Here is a 21468-nt window from a genome sequence, read left to right as displayed (position 1 = left end):
AAATCTCTATCCGTATGTGATTCTCGGATCAAACCCATGAACTTTGTCTTGCTAATGCAACGCTCTACCAGGCGAGCTACAGGATCCCATGTGTATGCCTGTTTTTCTGAAACTTCTTAATAGTCAAAGAAATAAATAATACAAATCTATTATGCCTCTATCTAATATACATTATGCAATAACAACACAGCCACCTACACTATTAGTGGGTACAATTCTGAGTAAATGCCCTTTCTAGTATTTATCAGAATACAAAACCTATTTTAGTAGAAGTTAAAGGATCATAGCTGTTACTTTTTTCTGGTATACGTACATAGATGTTGAGTCGGTTACCATGGTTGCTATAAACCTTTGGAGCTATAAATGTGACCGCTCTACTCCATAAACTAACTTTGCTTCTTTGTGGAAGGAAAGGTAAGAGCGCAGGTGAGAGAGATGGTAAAATACATCAATAGGGCAGAAGTTTTCATGTAGATAAAAATATAAACTCCATTTGGTTATTATAACAAATACAAATTTTGCTAACACTTTACAATAAGGTTGTATTTGTTAACATTAGTTAATCTATTAATGTGCAATACTTCTACAGCATTTTTTAATCTTCATGTTAATTTCAGCATTTATAAATACATTTTTTAAAATCAAACATTGAAACTGTTAATATGAGTTTATGCACAATCAACTAACATGAATTACTGTTTTGACATTGACAAAGATATACTTTTATTGTTTGTTCATGTTAGTTACTAATTAACTAATACAATATTATTGTAAAGTGTTACCTACATTTTAGTGTAAATCAAATTTTCTATTCCCAAATATTATAATGTATACTTGCTATTTAAATCCATTACACCTTAACACATTCAGTTGACATTGACTAAACTGGAAACTGTTTTGTGTGAAACTTTGTTCCAAACAGGACATCTCTGAAGTCTTTAAATGGAAATCCAAATCAACATCAGCCAAAATGACAAGTTGGAAAAGACTTTTCTTTGTTTTGAGTTCAGTAACAACTCTTGCCAGAAGCTTCTATATCCTTTGGAAACTCGAATATTACTCTACATACTTTTCACGTTGTGCTCAATCATCACTATTATAGGAAACATATTGGTGATCATAACAGTCATTCATTTTAAGCAGCTCCACACACCAACCAACTACCTCATCTTATCTCTGGCCGTATCGGATCTGCTGGTAGGGGGAGTCGTGATGCCTCCCAGTATGCTGCGCTCGGTTGAGACCTGCTGGTATCTGGGAGATTTATTCTGTAAAATACACAGCAGTCTGGATGTGACCCTGTGCACCGCTTCAATTCTGAATCTCTGTATTATTGCTTTAGACAGATATTATGCCATATGTCATCCCTTACAATATCACAGTAAAATGACCTCACTCACTACTCTAGTTATGATTATAATTTGCTGGACTCTTTCAGTGGCTTTGGGTTTCGGGATAATATTCCTGGAGCTTAACATTCTTGGCATTGAAGATTTTTACTATGAGCACATTGACTGTGATGGAAGATGCATGGTGTTTCAAAGTAAAGTAATAGCTACAGTAATGTCATTAATCTGTTTTTACATCCCTGCTTTTGTAATGCTCTGTGTGTACCTGAAAATATTACATGTAGCACAAAGACAAGTGCAGGCCATTCAGACCCTTAACAGTCAATTAAAAACAGAAAGAAAAGCTACGAAGACTTTAGCCATCATCATGGGTGTGTTTCTGACTTTCTGGATTCCCTTTTTTCTTTGTAATCTTATTGATCCTTTTATTGGATACTCTGTACCACCACTGTTGTTTGATTTGTTCCTTTGGGTTGGGTACTATAACTCCACCTGTAATCCTATAGTATACGCTTTCTTTTACAGCTGGTTCAGACATGCATTCAGAATTATTTTATCTGGAAGAATATTTCAGATGAATTCTTCAAAAACAATACTGTTGTAAAAGCAAAAATAAAAGCATGGAAGCCAAGCCAAGTACTTTATTTAATGTGATGCTTGACAGCTCTGAACCTGAGTTTGCCCTTCATTGTATTGTCTCCAAAACACAGAAATAAAGTCTTGCCATGGTCACATCCTATTTTTAAGATAATGTCTAACTGACTTACAATGCAAGGTAGGCTATGGCTATTTTTGACTTACAGGGACGTATTTGAAACGGTGATGTTTGAGAGATCAACGTCATTATCATTATGAAAGGTAACGTTACATCACGAGTTCCCTTTATATGGTAACTTACCTAACACAGTTAGATATCTTCAAATGAAACATTTGCTGTCCATGCATTCATTACTAAAAAATATTTCGGAATTGATATATAAATCTATAAATGTCATTAACCTGCTTTGTTCAATTGGTTACGTCTAAAAAATTAGGACGCTTACTTTGAGAAATGTCTTTTTTCTGCATAAACGCGCTAATCTACAGGGGATCATGGATTATGAAGTGTTTAAAGTGCAGCGCTGCGCAGACAGTCTGGCCTATGACATCAAAGTACCGCGAGGGCGATTCGAGAGCATGCTCCTTCTTATGCTCTTGAATAAAATCTCGCGATACTTTAATGCCAATCCGTTAGCGCAGATGTGGGTTAAATTGTTGACGCATATAAATAAAAAAACGGTTGCTTACCTTCGCGATAAAGTTGAGACGAGTATGTCGAAGTTCATTAACAGACGTCACAACCTCCTCAGGCGAATTTCAGTCGGAAATAAGCATCTGTATGTCCTGCATTACGAAGAGCAGAACCGTTGATGTACAAACTCTGGAGAAATTAGCACCAAGTGTCCGTTTGTAATAAACTTGGCGAAGGGAACAATGAAAACCGAGCCATCTTCACCCTCGCTCGCTGGGGCGACTGTCCTGTAAGCGTGCATTTTCACGCACTCCGACCGTTATCAATCCCAAAATCCACCTCGAGTGAAAATGCTCAGTCAGAAAATGTCAGAACATACGAGAATGCGTTTACGGTTATTTTTCTCTAACATTAAATGTGAACACGCATGGACTCGAAGCCCTGGACCATTTAGTTTGAAAGAAGCACACCGATGAAGTTTACTGGAGTGGATACGTTTGAGGTATGATGGATATAACGTTAATATTTTAATTATGTGAATTATGCAACTGGTATTGTGACACAACTTGGGATATTACTTTTGATGAAAGATTTATATCAAATAAATAAGAAAATAACGAGTTTGCCTTTAGAAAATAGCTGAAATATAGCTTTATAATAAAAACAGTTTGTAAATAATTAAGTTACTATTTATTGGGAGTCCATATCGTATACAGTAAATCAAATGTAAACAAACAGACCTCAGAGCAGTGCATAGTTAATATGCTTCAGGTGTGTAAGTTACAACTTTTTAAAAAACAACCTTGTGTGCCGTTCACTACTAGAAGGCAAGATAAATATGGATAACATTACATAAGGGTCTGGCTAGGCTCCAGTGAGCAAACAAAGGTTGTGTCTCAATCAACTCCCTAGCATGTGTGGATCAGTAAATCGTGGATGCAGGTTCGGGCACTGGTAAGGACCCTAGCTCATTTCATACCATAGGGACAGTTCACTTATTTTCCTGTGACATGACTGAGGCGCAACCTTATGCTGCATTCCAGAGCCCATCCAAACCAGTGGGATGTAGGACTTATCCTACCTCCAACTAGGAAAAGTGCACTGGAATGCCTGTCGAAGTGGAACCTCCTACCGGCGAACTCGGGGGAAATCGACCTACCCCGACTTCAGAAAAATAAGTCGGAGGACAATGGCGGCGCCCATAGATTGTGTCGTGGTGAGAGGAAATCTTCAAGGAATAGACTATAAATTGTACTTCTCTGCTTGTAGGGTGGTTTTAGACACTGTAATTTTAACACAACTTGTTTTTTTATATTATGTCGTGAAATTATGTCAATATCTGTTAGCATGAAGATACGGTAAAAGTATACCAAGTTACTTAGCGACATGCAGCGCTTTTATATAATGGCTCGAGAACACTTTGTAAAGATGTTTAACTTGATGTTTTAGTGTAGTGTGAACTGCACAGTTCGGACCGACGTTTAAAAGTAATGTAGACTGTACGAGCCTTAAGAAGACCGGTCGGTCGTCCATGTTTTCTGTTTACGTTCCATTTCAAATGCCTGGAACGCTTTGAAGTAGGAGCTAGGACACTTCAAGAAGGATATGTCTCACGTCCCACTGGTTTGGATAGGCTCTGGAACGCAGCATTGATCTCTCTGGCTGCGTTCCACTCCAGTTTTAGACACGCACTTGCAAACTTCCCTAAACACTTCCCCTCAGGGGAATCCCTGTCGCCAATTTTGAAGTGCGTTCCACTTAGTCAAGTGGAAGAGGGAAGTTTATATTGACCGACCCTCGCTCCCTTGATTTTGACCATTTGACCAGGCTTATTTGCATATTTTCTGTTCATTTAACATTGCTTGTTTTTACACTTTTATTCCACACATTCTTTTCATTTCATATTGCTTTTCTTTTACAGTTTTTCTTTTCATTTCACATTACTTTTTCTTAACTCTTTTGTTATTGTTCAAATTTGTCAGTTTGAACTGCCTCTGCTGTAACTAGAATCGAGCTAGGCGGGTGTGGTTTCAGCAACCAACCAGCTTCACCCATGTCACGCCTCTTTACCGATTTTCGGTTATCTGCGAGTGATGCGCGGTAACGCGCGGCCAAGATGGCGACGACAGGCACCACCTAGTTTAAGCATCAAACAAAAACAATTCACAAACCTGTGGGCGATGTCACGTACACCATGTTCATATTTTTAGGAAAAGAATGTTCACGTTCACTGGAGGGTTTTTGCGATTAAGACAGCCCTTAAAATGGCTTGACTGACTACTGAACAAGGGAGTTGATTGAAACACAGCCAAAGGCCTTCAGAAATCAGAGCCCTTTAGATTACAGACAGGTGTTTTGGATCAGGCATGAAACTAAATGGTTTTTGTACCAGGATAATAATGCCCCTATTCACACAGCCAGATCTGTCAGATGATATATTGGTGTGAAAAAACTGGCTTGCCTAGCAATGTAAGTTATTGTTGTTAGGCATGAGCTATGTGGCAAAAAGTGACACATTAATGACACGTTAAAAGTGAAACATACACAAGACATTACAGCTAGTCTAGTGTATTTTTATTGGATGTATGAAGTCAGATCATGCAGTTCTTGAGGCAGTGCAGTCGCCCTTATACTTTTGTGCATTCTGGGAAATGCAGCTTTGGAAACAGACAGTAGCCAGAAAGGTCGCGAAACAGTTTCATATACTGTAAGTTTTAATACAGTTGCATACAGTATGTGGTCTTATATCTTAGACTTAAAGAATAGTGAGAGGATTCTTTTAGGGGGAGAAAGCAAAATTTCATGTTTTCATGTGCCATTATGATGGGAGCATAGAAGCATATGCAGTGTAAACAGGATGTTGTCTTTGTTTATAAATATCTTTTTATTTGTTTTTGTTTGACATGAGGGCAATGATTGTTGTTGTGATGCTGTTATGATCAAATTTTAAGAAATAATTTGAAGTATGTAGTTAACAACATTAAAATACAAAAAGGATGTAATAAAACAACATTAAAAAGCTTTAGGTGTTATTACATGTTGTATATACACATAATAGAAAGTAATCTTATGGTGAAAATACATTATGTATAACTAGTAGAAGGCTGACATGCAATAAATATGGCGTAGTCCTTTTTTCCTTACAGTGTTTCCTTTTCATTTTTTTACTTAAAGCGTAACTAAACCCCTGGTCAGAGCCTGACTCCACCCACTGGCAATATTTGAAAAATGCAAGAAAAGTGGGCAGATCCCAACAGAGAGAGAGGGGACGACCTAAGCTCGTACCAAGTGTGTGATGAGATCGTAACAAGGGCGTGGTAAGCTTGAACCTGCTTACGTCACCAGTCATTTTTTGGACCCAACATCCAATAGGAAAATTCAACTGCAGTAGCCACCGTTCAACCTGAAGAGGGCAGCACTCAGACGTTTTTACACCATATATTGTAGTATTGAAACACTTTATATCCAAATGTCAAAAAACTTACTAAAATCAATGAACAGCACTAATAAACCATCATTCTTACAGATCAGTAACTAAAAAAAGTTGGATTAGGGTTTAGTTACTCTTTAAACATATAACAGCTTGACTAAGATTGTTTTTTTTTTTTTACAAAAAACATGCAGAGTAAATGAAATAATCAAAGACTATTTAGACTCAAATCATAAAAAACACCCCTATTTAGTAGTTAATCGACCTTTTAACAAAGCTTGTATAGTTTTTCATACAGAAGTTTAGATTTTTCTCTGAACCAGCTGTAAAACAAAGCATAAATCATGGGGTTAAACACTGCATTTAAATAAGCCAACCACATTAACACCTCATATAATAGCGGTGGTATCGAATGGCCTACCATAGGATCTATTATGTTACACATGAAATAAGGCGTCCAACAGCACATAAAAACTCCAATGACAATAGCCAGCGTCTTAGTGGCCTTCAGATCCATCTTATTAACCGATGAGCTTGTGGGGTAGTTATGAATGGCGCGGGCATGTTTCTGTGCTATAAAGAAAATCTTGCTATAAATGCTGACAATTATAAACATGGGAATGAAGTAGAAAACGATTGAATATGTGAAGCCAATTTCTCTGCCGTGCATCGCTAAACATCCTCCCTTGCAATTAACATGCAGCTCCTTTGTTCTTTCGCGTTCAACTTTCAGCTCTGAGAAAGTGATACCGAAGCCAACAAAAGCAGAAAAGCCCCAGCTGGCCAGGATCATGGCTACGCTCACACGCGTGGTTATTCTGCGGTGATATTGGAGCGGCTGACACACTGCGTAGTAGCGATCGATCGAAATGAAAGTGAGGTGCATCACAGAGGCATTACACAGAGTAAAATCAGTGCTAGAGTGAAATTTGCAGAGGAAGTCTCCGAAGTACCAGCACGTCTCCAAAGATCGCACCATGCTGGGTGGCATGACAAGGACGCCCAGGAGAAGGTCGGCTACGGCCATTGAGACAATCAGGTAGTTGGTGGGTGTGTGCAGCTGCTGGAAACTTGAAATGGTGCAGATGACCAGCAGGTTGCCGTACACGATCAGTATGATGGTTATAGCAAAGAGCAGGTAGAGAGGAGCTCTCAAAACAGGAGAGTACACAATCTTTACACAGGAGCCATTCAGTGATTCGAAACAGAGACCAACAGACTCTACTGTCCATGGATGACTTAGGTTCATTGTGCAGGCCTGGTAATACCTAGGATGTAAAAAAACCAATTTTTGTTAATTTACGTCAATTTGTCCATAAGCGTGCAATAATCATTATCTCAAAAAACCCTTGTACAGTATAAGCCCCACAATGCTTATATAATATATCTGAAAATTGCCATATTAATTTTGTTTAAGCATAAATCTAACACAATTTTATAAGGTTTTGAACAATGAAAAAACATATTAGGTCCTACTGTGCACAAATATATAAAATATGCAGTTTATATAGAACATTGAAGTTTACTGAGGCATTTTATCAGAAAAATATGTGTCATTTAAAATAAATAATATCTTATATATCATCTTACCACAGTAGAATGTCCAGAGCACTGTGCTGAACTGTTCAAACATCAGTATTTTCTTTGAGTTTAAATACTTTCACAAGGAAAGTATGGTTCTGCTAACCAATCAAACTTGGCTTCTTGTTGTCATGTGTCACCACAAGAATTTCTTGATTGGTTTTAATCTCTTAAGATGTTCATGAACTGCATGTGTATCAAGGTTTGGCTGGTTATCCCCTGCAGGTCAATCTTGTGATTACACAGTGTTTAGTTTATTATTTATCATTTATTTTCAGGTTTTGGCTTTAAAATTGTATAAAATTTTCACTGACAGAGTCTGTGTTTGGACTGCTATATAGTCTGTTTAAACGCATTTGCTTACTGGGGAGGAATTCTAATGAAATCAGTGGTGTGAATCTTCACTGGTTCCTCGATTCGATTCCGATTATTAAGTTAACAATTCGATCCAATTCGATGTTACGATGCATCATGATGCATCACGATGCATTGCATCCTTTTTTTTATTACTGCACATTGCTACATTTATATTGATGAATGTAAGAAGTCAGATACAGTATGTGAACTCCATTTTATTTTGTTTTCTTCATGCAGTATACTAAAGTATACTACTTAATAGGAAACAAGACAAACTTGGTCTGACAAACAACAGCAGCATTTAAAACTAAAACATTAGGAAAAACTAAAAGTGCATAAAACTGTCAATTAAAGCATTATCAACACTTGCATCCTTTAGCAGCTCGGGGTGAAAACGGTTAACGTGGTTTCTTAATTAGTTGTATTGCCTAAATTTTTTATTTGTGCATGGCAGGCTTTACACACAGCGTGTGTCTTGTCCAGTTCGTGCTTACCAGCATGTTCATAGAAGCCGAAATGAGCCCAGACATTGGCTTTTAAGATACCTAGTGCATTTTTTATCACTAGTGTCTCACAACCCTCCGCCATTTTTTCTACCGCCACATACCTGTACGTGACGAATGACGTCAGCAGGCTGTAATCGATTATGGGTTATTACTGCATCGATGCAGAATCGTCCACCCCTGCATCGCGATGCATCGCACAATCGATTAATTGTGACACCTGTCACACCACGGGGGCGGACCCAACTATGCTAAGGGTCACACCCCTCTCAACTCTTCCACCTCGAGGAGTTTCCCAAGACCACCCCAATGACCAGACAGACGAGTAAACTACAGTTAAAATAAACTTTATTAAATATTTAAAAGGAAGGGGAAAAGGGGAAGGGGGTAATTTAAAACTAATGGGTCTTTTCTTCGCCTTCAGGGCCACTTGGGATAAGGACTGGGGACAGGGGCTCCTTTGGGGCTCTAGTCCAACAATCCGTGGCGCGCTCCGCTTCTCCTGGAGGCAGAATCAAATAAAAGTTAGACGATGGTAAGGTACTTTGTTATAGATCGCTGTTCTTCTCACCCTTCTTCCTGTCCCTCTCTTTCTCCCGTGTCGCGGGGCTCTTCGGACCAACACTGGGGTTCCTCACTCCCCAGGGGTCTTCAAATACTGGTAAGTAATCGCTATAAGCACCAGTTGATTTCGACTTCACAGAATACGTTACTCACAGCACTGGGGGCCTTCGTTCACACGGGACCTTCGTTGGAACACAGGTAAGTGATGGTTAAGTTTACTCCACAGGTTACGTTACTCACAGTACTGGGGATCTTCGTTCACACGGAGCTTCATTCGAACACAGGTAAGTAATTGCTATAAGCACAGAACAGTTTCACTTCACAGGTTATGTTACTCACAGCACTGGGGATCTTCGTTCACACAGAGCTTCATTCGAACACAGGTAAGTAATTGCTATAAGCACAGAACAGTTTCACTTCACAGGTTATGTTACTCACAGCACCGGGGATCTTCGTTCGCACAGAGCTTCACTTGCACAGGTAAGTAATTGCTATAAGCACAGAACAGTTTCACTTCACAGGTTATGTTACTCACAGCACTGGGGATCTTCGTTCACACAGAGCTTCACTTGCACAGGTAAGTAATTGCTATAAGCACAGAACAGTTTCACTTCACAGGTTATGTTACTCACAGCACCGGGGATCTTCGTTCGCACAGAGCTTCACTTGCACAGGTAAGTAATTGCTATAAGCACAGAACAGTTTCACTTCACAGGTTATGTTACTCACAGCACTGGGGATCTTCGTTCACACAGAGCTTCACTTGCACAGGTAAGTAATTGCTATAAGCACAGAACAGTTTCACTTCACAGGTTATGTTACTCACAGCACTGGGGATCTTCGTTCACACAGAGCTTCACTTGCAGACAGTGGATTTTCGCTACAGTGTTGGTGCACCGTATTCCTTCGCCCATCCACTCGAGCTGTCCGGGCGTCGTAGGGACTGGTGGGTCCGATGGCGCGGAGCCGAACGCTTCCCGAACTCCCCCTCCTACTTCCACGACTGGGGCCACGAGTTGGGGCGAACTTTCGTCGGGGCTCCGCTCACCACGAGCTTCTGTTGGAGAGGTCAGTACACACACAGCTACAACCCTCAGTCCGCACGGTACACTCTTTGTAATACTCACTGGGTTTCACCACTGTCTGCTCTATGGAAGAACGAAGCTCTCGTTGACACACCCCGGCCACAGGGCTCAATTTTCTCGCTCTCCTTAGGACCCAGGCCACAACGGATGTCGTCGTCTCGCGACTCGTCTGAGGCTAGGCGGTTTGAACGCTACAAGCACAGCATACACACAGCAAGTAAAGCGTAAACACCATCAATCAGTGAAACTCACCCACAGCACTCTTATACAACTTCACGTGGTTTTTAGACCGCCCTTGGCACCTGGCTACGACTACCTCGAGAGGATAGTTGGGCGATAGCTGGACCACCGATGAGAGTAAGATGTGTGTTATTCACAGGCCCGGCGTGTTGTTTATCACTCCCCTGGCTCACCTGCGCTTCCTTTTTTCCACAGGGCCACGGTTCTATTGGTGAACGGTGCTTCCTACCAATTGCTTCGTCCGTGCTTCCGGTCAACCCGCGGCTCACCCACGCTTTCCTCTCCAGTGGGGCCAGGGACCTCAAAAACACAAAGGAACACACCAAACCACTCTTCGTACAAGTATTGCACAGATAAGTACCACAGCTGTTACTCACGCTTGGTTGTCAACAACTGCTATTGGCTGCACTCTTGATGGCTCTGTGTCCGCTCTTTCTCTACTGAACCCCTCAATATTCCTTCGTCAGCTGACTATCCCTTTTTCTCTTCCCCAGGAGAACGATCCAGCCAGCGTAGTCCGTCTGCAAAGCAGCAACACAACGTATACAAAGTACACCACAAGCACCCCGTTTGATGTCTTCAAAGGTCTTTTTATGCACTGACTCTTCTCCTTGTCAGCATATTAGCAACCGCTGTGTAAATCATTCCCACCTGAGCGTGATCAGGCTTAATTTTGGTTTCGGGGAAACCCCGGAAATTCCGGTGTTCTAAGTGAAGCGTCCGGGCGGAACCATCGTCGGGCGGAACCCGTCTTCCACACTTTTGGTTCCGCCCTCACAAAACGTCACCTGTGACACACCCCTAAATGAAATGTTTGCAAGCAACACATATTTTTATTTATTTTTATAGTGCATATTTGGCCTTGTTTTTATTGAGGGTTCTTTAAAGCATGAAAGTGACAGATTTTTCCCATCTGCTGTATTTCAGGTCATAGGTCTTAACAGTCACCAATGAAGGCTTGAGCTCTCAGCTTTGTCATAACATACAGCCAAGTGATTTTCTGATGTAAATCTGGTAAGTCATACTGTACTTCTGCTGTTGAAGCATTTAAAGAACTATCACTGTCTTTAACCTATGCAGTTTATGGTCATATTTATGCATTTCGGGCTACAATAAAGGAAAACTAGTTCAGAGCTTATGTTTTATAATTAAAAGGGCAGGTGTTCACCAAAAAATGAATATTCTGTCATCGCTTGCTCCAGCTTGTGGGTCACAGAGTGAGATAAAATGGGTTGCGAAAAGTCACTTGCCTGTTGCGATGAATGACACAAAAACATTTCAGTCCAATTAATGAATAGCAATAACAAAGATTTTGATATGATTTACCGTTGTTTTGGTATTGCAATTACTTGTATTTCATTTATAAAATGACATATTATAAAAGAAGAAACAACTCTTTTCAAAAGGAGAATAAATGTGCGTTTTCTCTATTATTGCATTTAGAGATGTTGTAGTGGGTCTGTGGGTGGTGTGTGTTTAAATATTAATGGCATTTAGTGGTGAGATTGCGAATTGCAACCAACAGCTCACCCCTCAATTTCGAAATGCATATGGTAGCCGCCACTGGTCAACGTCATCGTCTAAGACAACGTAGTGACAAAACACGCTCTATAAAACAATGTGTCCATTAAGGGCTACTGTGGAAACATGACAGCGACTTCCATGTAATTGGGTGTACACATCAAACGCGAATTCAATGATTTGCGCTAGTAGATTACATACAAAGTCATTGCAAAGACTTGAATAGATGTGAACTCGCACAGGGGCAATGCGATTAACGCGAACTCGCTCGGGGGGCGATGCAAACTCGGTTGGGGGCAATGTAAATGACGCAAACTCGTTTGGGGGGCGATGCGGATGACGCGAACTTGCTCGGGGGCGATGCCAATGACGCGAACTCGCTCGAGGGCGATGCCAATGACGCAAACTCACTCGGGGGCGATGCTGTAATCTAGCCCTGACATCAAAGTAAATATCTGGTTGTAAGTGGGTCATAAACTGAAAAGTTTGGGAACCCCTGGTTTACTCAACCTTAAGTTGTTACAGACCTGTATAAATGTCTTTGTTCTGATGTACAGAAAGGAAAAAATATTTTGAATACTGTTTCTACCCAAACAGTTTTTGAGCTTCATTGACTTTCATAGTATTTTTTCCTACAATGAAAGTCAATGGTGCTCCAGCTTCCTTCTTGATTACAAATATCTTCCCTCGTGTTATTCAGAACAAAGAAATCTAAGGGTAAGGGTAAATAAATTGACTATCCCTTTAACTGTGTAGATTTCTTTGGGTGCCCCATAAAAACAAGACTATCTGTGCTTGTTATTAGGATGGATTTCCGACTTTGAGTGGAGCACTTTTCCAGGTAGGTGTTTGGAAATTCAAACTTTCTGAGTTAAATAGAGATAACCACAATGCCAATGATGGTCTCTGTAAAATAATTTTCTCTTATTTCTTCTTCCTGCAAATCAAAATCACATAATAGGCCTAAGTGGTGTTCACTAAGACACAGACATTAGCCTTCCATCTATTGTTCTCATGCTGTGGGATTTCTTATCTTTTGAAATTGTCAATATTGGGCATGTATTGATAATATTGTCTTTTCATTGAAACTTGGAATGCAAGACCCTTTTTTAATGAATCATTAATATTGTGGGACTATTTGCTGTGGTTCACCATATGATGTACACACAAACTATTCATTAAAATCACACAAACTTCGATTTGCTTTGTTAACTTTGACACATAGATAAAGACAGATATATTCTATACAGTTGGTGGCACTTTGTCTTTTTGGTTTGTTTAAAGCTGGTGAAATGAATCAGCATCTGTTTTCAGTTGGTCAGAAATTATAGAGGCTCGGTGGTGTGGTCTGCAGAATTAGCATGTTTTTATGAGAAAGGGACTTACAGTAGCTTCTCACATACAAATTCCTTAAAAGGCCAGTTCTAGACAGAGGATGACACCCTTGGGAAAAAATTCCAACATCTTTGTTTATAGCTGTTTTACAGTGCAGAGATTATACAAATGTCTTCTTCAGAAAGATATACATTTAATTGACTTTAACCGGGTATGTCCAACACTCTGCTAAACTATTTTGTTATGAGTACTGGATTTTCTGTCTTTGGGGTGATCATCAGCAGTGACTAAATGGATTATCAAGATCTTCTCAACGACACCGAAGTGGATCTCTGTTATGAGACTTTAAATGGATCCTGTAAGAAGTACGCGCGCCCCTCTGCCGTCTACATTCCAATGTTTATCACCATGATGTTGACTACCTTCATGACTGTCATGGGAAATCTGCTGGTCATCATCTCCATAGGACACTTTAAGCAGCTCCAGACGCCAACAAACCAGCTCATCCTGTCTCTAGCCGTGTGCGACTTTCTGCTCGGGCTGTTTGTCATGCCGTTGAGCGCCGTCCGGTCTACGCAGGGTTGTTGGTATTTTGGTGACATCATGTGTAAGATACACACCTGCTTTGACATCACTCTCAGCACAACTTCCATTTTCCACCTAGTGTGCGTGTCTGCAGAGCGTTACTGCGCCGTGTGCAGCCCGTTGACGTATCGTAACCGTGTCAGGTTTTCATCTGTACTCTTTATGATAGCCGTCAGCTGGCTGGTTCCTGTCATATTTGCGACCACGATGGTCTTCGGCGAGCTCAACCTCCAGGGCAGCAGGGGCTTCTACGAAACTCACGTGGAGTGCACGGGAGGGTGCCACGTTTTCTTTGGCCATGGTTCAGCTGTGTTCTCCTCTATGGTTTCTTTCTACATTCCTGGCCTGATCCTAATTGGGATATATTATAGAATCTACACGGTTGCTTTATACCAGGCAAGATCCATTAGTCTACTATTAAGTCAGATAAAGAGAGATTATCCGTTGGGTGAACCACGACTTCGAATGCAAAAGGCTACGATAACCACCACTATCGTGGTTGGAGTTTTCCTTTTTTGCTGGACTCCATTTTTTGTCTGTAACATAATGAATCCTTTTGTTGGCTACACCATTCATCCAGTCCTGATCGATGCACTTGTTTGGTTTGGCTATGTCAATTCCACCTTAAATCCATTCATTTATGCATTCATGTATTCTTGGTTTAGAAAGGCTGTGAGAATCATAGCGACTGGAAAAATATTTCAAAATAACAGTAGTAGAAAACAGCTGAACACGTAACTGAGTTTCGGCTCTAAAAATCTTATGGACATTTCAGTCTAAGACATTTTAAAATAGACAATAAATGTACGCATCCATTTGCAATGATTTTCTTTTACTCTAAAAAGTGAAGGTGCCATAGAAGAACCATTTTTGGCCAAATGGTTACACAAAGGAACAGTGCGAGCCTGAGGTCATCCTTCACCTGGACACAACTTTGATACATTTTTTCAATTTTGGAATATGAAAGACATCTTTTTATGGCTATCTTACAGGATATTCAGTCATCACACTTTTTAGGGGTTGGCACATGTGATGACTTATTAATTTCTTGTCACTGATGTCCTGCGCCTCACTGTTTGAGAACCACTGTACTAGAGACATCCTCTGCCCCCTTTTTTCAAATTAATGCAATAAAATCATATAGAGGTATGTGGGCCGAAATCGACTAGTTTGCATGGTGGGATTCAAAGTATACATTGTTTATAATTATGTGTGTTCCTTGGGAATGAACCCATGACTTTTGCTGTTGGCGCAAAGCTCTTCTAGTTGCTTTTCCCCACTTGATAAACTCAAGTGAATGGCATTCTTATTTATCTTTAGTAAACAATTTCTGTGATGGTTTAATTCTTTGGTACACATTCACCTTAAAATGATGTCCAGCATCATTATAATGCTTAGAATTTACTTTCAAACTCACTGAAGTGCATTTATAGTAATGTTGAGTGCATGCTCTGTTGTACTGTATTAAGGTGCTTTTTGACTTACAAGGGCCAAAGGTTTGAATCAAAGCTGTGTGCTGTGCACCTCTTGACATGCATTTCATCATATTGTATGTCTGTAACTAATGTCTGGAGGCATGTTATGGGTAAACAGGCTGATGTCACGATGCACCTGATGGATTATTAGTATTGAAGGAACTTTTTGTTTTCATTTTAATGACTGATAGTGTTAAAAGTGGGAATTCTGATTTTCACACATATGATAACCACTTCATTAAAACTGAGATACTGTAAGAGGACTCAAGGGGCTTTTTTGTTCATGACAAAAATATTGCATCATTATGTTTGTATGCATACTTGTTATTTAGGGGTCATATCATTTAAATGTTAAATTGTATTCATTTAATTATACATCAATTTAATCATATGCAAATTTGGTTCTCAGGATAGTGAATTATTTTGTGTTTATATTATGTCTCCATAAGGCAGTGAAACTCATCTCTCTGATGAGTTTTTATTTGAGATCCATATGGATGTTTGGGTGCAAAATGATTAATGGCTTATACGTTACTTATAATTCAATGGCAGCCATACCTTTAAAGGGATACCCCAGCCAAATATCAAAATTATACATAAAATATAAAAAAATACACAAAATATTAAAACAATACATATATACTGGGAGGGAAAATAAAGGCCTGAGACTGAGGTTAAAGCAATACTCCAGACAAACATTAAAATAACCCCATAATTTACTCACCCTTAAGCAACTCAAGAGACACATGACCACAATCTATCAGATGAACACATTTGGAGTTATTTCAGTAAATGTCCTTGAACAATAGCATCTCTTGCATATCCTGGAAGTTATTTAAATATTATTTAATGTCCTAAAAGATCCAGCAAAACATATATAAAAAACACATGTAGAGTGAATTTATAGTAGGGTTGTCAAAAGAACCGGGTCTTCGGTACCAAGCTGGTACTAAAAAATAAAAAAGTCATCTGTACCAGTTTTATTAAGTACTGGAATCACTGCGGAACCGGGTCCACCCGGAACTAATGCGCCGTTTGACAGGTTATCAGTCAGAAACTTTTCATAGATGCAACAAGAAGAGCTAATGCAGGGTCACTGAACTACACAAGATCATTTAAAGATGCATAGTCGCGTTACTCGCGTTCAGAACTACTTCAGATTTAAAGCAGATCACAGAGAGAACAAGCAAAGTGTCGGGATGAAAGGAGGAAAAACACTTAAGGCGTCAGCTGATTTTTTACTTAAAAGTAAGTACAGTACTAGCGGGGCCAATGCTCATTCTGTCAGGTGTTCTTATTAACCTTTTAAAGGTCCCATATTTCAAGGCTTTTTAGGGTTCTATGTTAGGTTATGATGTCCTTAAGGGGCTGGACAAACCAAAACTTTTAAATGCGGCTGAAAACGCCTTGAAGACGCCGAATGCCAGCTGTTTTTCAGCTCAGTGCCAGCTTTCTTCAGCTGAGCGCTTTGGTAGCTGTGATACTTCAGCTGCAAGCCGGTTGGTTGCTGTGGTAATGTCCCGCCCCTCCTCCACTGTGATTGGGCGGGCGTGTGAGAACTGACATTGACGAGCGGAGCTTTTTACCCAAAGTTGAATCTCTTTCAACTCTCGACGCTCAGCGCCGGGCGCGGAAAAACTGCCGAGCGCCGTTTTTCAGCGCAGAAAAAAGCCGCTAGCTGCTGGCTTATTTGAAAAACGCAGAGCTTCCATTGGAAACAATTGAAAACATGCGCCGGCCGCGGGCGTAAAAGCGTTGGTGTGCACGCCCCCTAAGAATATATATCTGCAGTTTAAGTGCCAAAAACATTCTCTATATTTTTTACAGCTCCTCTTTTAGGAGCTCTGCTAAAAACAAGTCGTTTTGCCTGTAATAAGTTATATTCATGAGCCTCTCTTCTGATAGGCCTGTTGTTTTATGAGTAAAATACGCAGTTGAAATAACATTACCCAATGAAGTACAGTAAGTGTTAGTTTCTGTACACTAAATGTTAGGTTAGTAAACCACAGAGACTAAGAGATTTTAACCTCACCATGTTTAACTTAATATACAAATAGAGGGCCGGTGTCTGTAACTTAAGAAAACAAACAAGGTCTGATTTCCTACAGATATACTATCAAAACCGGTGGGTACCAAAGCCTTTAACGTTACAAAACAACACGTACGCATCTAGTTAGCAACACGTTAGCATCATGTTAGCGTGCATAACTGTTTACAATATATAATTTCAGTTTTCTCTGGCTCCATAATATAGGTATGTGAGTAAAATTTTAAACATGGTTAATTGCTAAAACTAGTTGTTCAGATAAAAAAGTTCCAGAAAAATCCTTTAAAATAACATCAAGACCATGTTTATGGTTTTAAGAATAACAAAATACTAAATACTGGCCATTTGAAACTCGAAGGTCACCACTTTATTTTGTCTCTTGTTTTCCATTAAAATTGAACAAAAGCTGTGACCGAATCATATTTTTTTTTGCTGTAACTTTTTACATTTTAAGATATTGACCTGAATTTATCAGGATAAGCTGTTTCCATATTCTACGTCTACTACAGTATCTGCGATGAGAATAGCTTCATCTAACAATAGCTTTACTATTTGAGATGAGATAAATTTCTCACACATTCTGCTAACGTTACATGGCTAGTATGACTGCTTCACATTCTTTGTCTATTCAAGCAGATTTTGTGGTGGTAAAACTCCTGTGGGCAAATTCATTGAAATTTCGTTCACTTGTAGTAGCAATTAAACTAAATGTCTTATAACATTTTCGAGAATGTTTTTACTCACCTTGAGAAAAATGACGATTTTACGAGCAACACACTTTGATGAGCTCACATGGCCAGTATTTAAACAGGAAAGAAGGTGACTGAAAACGAGAAGGTATCTATAGTTCATCCAGTGGTGTTATCAATAAAAAAACAGAAATTCCGCCATCAACAAACCAACAGAAGCATTTTTCCCGTAACACCAGTATAGGGGTTTCTTCGGTAAAGACTGCACATAAAGCAACACATCACACCAATACCTGACTTTCACGAGTTCACACTTACAAATAAGTTAAAAGAATTAAATTAGTAAACGTATTTGGCGTGCTGTCCGGGGAGAGGGCTCTGAGCAGGGAATGAGCCTGAAACACAGAGTACCCCCCCCCCAAGGAAATAACTTAGTAAGTGAGAGGAGACGGGGTGGAGGAGGGATTCTGAAAGATGCGAAGGATTTTCAGTGAGTTCAACTGTGATTTATATGTGGCTTGCTTTCGAGCTGATTGGGTGTATTGTTGATTACCGATTGAAAGCGGCTGGTGCCATTGACTACTGATTGAAAACAGCTGAAGTCACTTAGGTATTTTATTTGACATGTTCCTCCCGAACTTTGTTAATAAAACATCATTTAAAACATGTAATCATCAATTTATAGATGCATGCTTTTACTGGTAACTTGACTGACATGCTCCCTTCTTGTCGAATATTTCTGATTTTGCAGCATATCGCTGCGCCTGTAACCAGGGGTCTTCTTTTATTTCCTCGCTTTCTCTCTCTGCTTCTCCTTTGCGTTTGCGGTACATATTTGTCAGATTGAGCCAAAGAGGCAGTCATGTGGTGGCATTTTCGCATTGCAATTGTCTGATTCGTAGACTTTTATAGGTTCGTCATTCATTCATATCAGCCTATTACATGTCAACCTGAGCTGACTGCACGGCAGGCCAGCACGAATGATCCGCAGGCCACCGGAAAATCTCACGGTGCTCCAGATGGCCAGTCTGCCCCTGAGGGGAACCATGGTGATGATCGTGACACATACCTTACAAAAAACATTACTGGTGTGCATCTTGAGACAAAACATTGGCACTAGTATGTTATCTATATCCCCTCCATTGACCTTTAATTCAGGACACACATTCAGTTTTTTATTGTAATCTCATGAGCCACAATGTTTGTGTATCAGTTAGTTACGTATACAGCTGGGGAGGTTGAGACATGACCTTATCTGTATATATGAACACATCTAAGCTATATCACATTCATTTAGGAAATTAGATTGAATAAGCATGTACTGTATTTATGTTCATGATTCTTTAGATATTTCTCTAAAATGATTTTGTTTAAACTTTGTGTTATAATTGTCTGTCTGTTTAGAATTACAGTACAAAGTAAGTCCTCTCAGACGCTATGTCTTCTAATGAGACTATTCTCCTCTGTTATCGTTTACATTCAGACTCTTGTCCTCGAGCTCATCGTTTCACTGTTGTTAAAGTGGCAATGTACGCTTTCATTTCACTCATGATCCTCATGACAGTTTTGGGGAATCTGCTGATCATCATCTCCATCTCTCACTTCAAACAGCTTCAGTCTCCAACTCATCTGATTGTTCAGTCATTGGCTGTGTGTGACTGTCTGCTGGGTTTACTGGTGATGCCCTACAGTATGGTGCGATCTGTCGAGGGCTGCTGGTTTTTGGGAGATGTTATTTGTAAAGTGCATTCTAGCTTGGACATCACCCTCTGTATCTGTTCTTTAATACATCTTAGTTTAATATCTATTGATAGATACTGGGCCATCTGTGACCCTCTGAAGTACAAAATGAGGATCACAAACAACACTGTGACTGTATTAATCACCCTTACATGGATCTTTTCATTTGTGTACTGCTTTAGCATTGTGTTTTCAGGGGTGAATGCTGTTGGTATGGAAGCTCTAATATTACAGATGTATTGTTTTGGTGGCTGTGTTGTGTTTTTTAACAAAGAATGGAGACTAACTTGTGTAATCTTGTTATTTATTATTCCAGGAACTATAATGAGCTCTCTGTATATCATCATATTCAATGTTGTGAAAAAACACGCAAAGGTTTTGTCAGTGAAAGTGTCTGTGATCACCACAGGTGTAAACAGTCAAAGCTCTGCACACAGAGAAAGAAAAGCAGCTAAAACTCTGGCTCTTGTTATGGGCGTTTTCTTTCTCTGCTGGCTGCCTTTATCTATTACTGCTGCTATTGATCCTTTCCTTAATTTTGTGACACCAGCTGATGTTTTTGAGGCTTTACTTTGGCTTTCATATTTTAACTCAACTTGTAATCCTTTGATCTATGGATTTTTCTATCCTTGCTTTCAGAAGGCCTTTAAGACTCTCATATCCACTTATATTTGTGGATTCAATCATTCACATACTCTGAGATTTGAATAAATACAGTTTCTGAAGATTAATAATAACCAATGACTAAATAAATGTTGTGTAGCTGGTAGTTTTGAATTCAGAGATTTTTAATACCTTCATCATTCCCTTAATGTAGTTCACATGCTATAGTTTGCGTGTGTGTTTGTGTGTGTGTGTGTGTTGTTAACATACAATAAAATTTTGAGTCCTAAAAACTCCAGGCCTATAATGATCTCAATGGGAACATCATACATATTAGGGTATTCATTATAATAAACAGCAAAGGGTCTAACAACCCATTCAACAAAAAGTGCCAGACATTTTTAGATCTGAGATGTATATTGCAAATGCTTTTAACTTGTCTTTTAATGTCTTAATCTCAACGCTTAAAGTATTGAAGGATGTAAAGCACTCATCCTGAATGCGGACGCGACTAAGGCCCAATCCCAATTCTACCCCTTCCCCTTACCCTTTGTTTTGCATGTTCACGTGAAGTGGTAGGGGTGTCTCAATTCTCTATTGGCTAGAGGGGAAGGAGTAGGGAGAATTAAGATTTTTCGGGACCACACTTCAGACGAAGGGGTATGATAAATTTCCAATATGGCCCATAAATTTAAGTATATTTTTGACATTAAAAAGTATTTTAATAACAAATAATCACTTGTTTTATGTTGCCTTTAATCTTGTTTTCATGTATACGGTAGTGTTCTCTGAAAAAAAGATTTGTAAAAATCCCTATGAAAAAATTTCGCTAATGTTATTGACTTTGTGATAGTTCCACAACATATTTTTTCATATTTTATTGTATTATTACATTTTATTTGTATTATTACATCGACGCATCTATGAGGTGGGATCTAGCAACGACTTATGATGACGTGTAAAAGTCTAGTAGTGCTGTCCCATTCCTTAGGGGAATATATTCAGCCCTACCCCTTGACACTCTGTTTCAAGGGGCAAGGGGAAGGGGTAGGCATAGGGGTAAGGGCAATGGGGAGGGGTATAAAATAGAATTGGGATTGGGCTTAAGATGGCGGCGCTACCGGAAGGTAGTT

At 39.5% G+C, this 21468-nt stretch overlaps 4 protein-coding genes across 4 annotated transcripts; 3 read left to right on the top strand and 1 right to left on the bottom strand.

Moving 5' to 3' along the window:
• The first annotated feature begins 941 nt into the window (after nt 1–941).
• On the top strand, nt 942–1953 carry taar10b (trace amine-associated receptor 10b). Its single transcript, XM_073855432.1, has one exon. The coding sequence runs from the start codon at nt 943–945 to the stop codon at nt 1951–1953; it is 1011 nt and encodes a 336-aa protein (XP_073711533.1). The 5' UTR covers nt 942.
• A 4325-nt stretch (nt 1954–6278) lies between these two features.
• On the bottom strand, nt 6279–7274 carry taar11 (trace amine-associated receptor 11). Its single transcript, XM_055186567.2, has one exon. The coding sequence runs from the start codon at nt 7257–7259 to the stop codon at nt 6279–6281; it is 981 nt and encodes a 326-aa protein (XP_055042542.2). The 5' UTR covers nt 7260–7274.
• Nucleotides 7275–13283: 6009 nt separating this feature from the next.
• Nucleotides 13284–15710, top strand: taar1b (trace amine associated receptor 1b). The gene has a single exon (XM_055186564.2). It carries the CDS (start codon nt 13488–13490, stop codon nt 14517–14519), a length of 1032 nt encoding a protein of 343 aa, XP_055042539.2. The 5' UTR covers nt 13284–13487; the 3' UTR covers nt 14520–15710.
• A 3719-nt stretch (nt 15711–19429) lies between these two features.
• LOC141350358 (trace amine-associated receptor 4-like) lies at nt 19430–20443 on the top strand. Its single transcript, XM_073855431.1, has one exon. The coding sequence runs from the start codon at nt 19430–19432 to the stop codon at nt 20441–20443; it is 1014 nt and encodes a 337-aa protein (XP_073711532.1).
• The last annotated feature ends 1025 nt before the right edge of the window (nt 20444–21468 follow it).

The sequence above is a fragment of the Misgurnus anguillicaudatus genome, chromosome 18, assembly GCF_027580225.2.
Source record: "Misgurnus anguillicaudatus chromosome 18, ASM2758022v2, whole genome shotgun sequence".
Lineage (NCBI taxonomy): Eukaryota > Metazoa > Chordata > Actinopteri > Cypriniformes > Cobitidae > Misgurnus > Misgurnus anguillicaudatus.
Note: the sequence above shows the minus strand (reverse complement) of the source record. Positions and strands in the feature narration are given on the sequence as shown.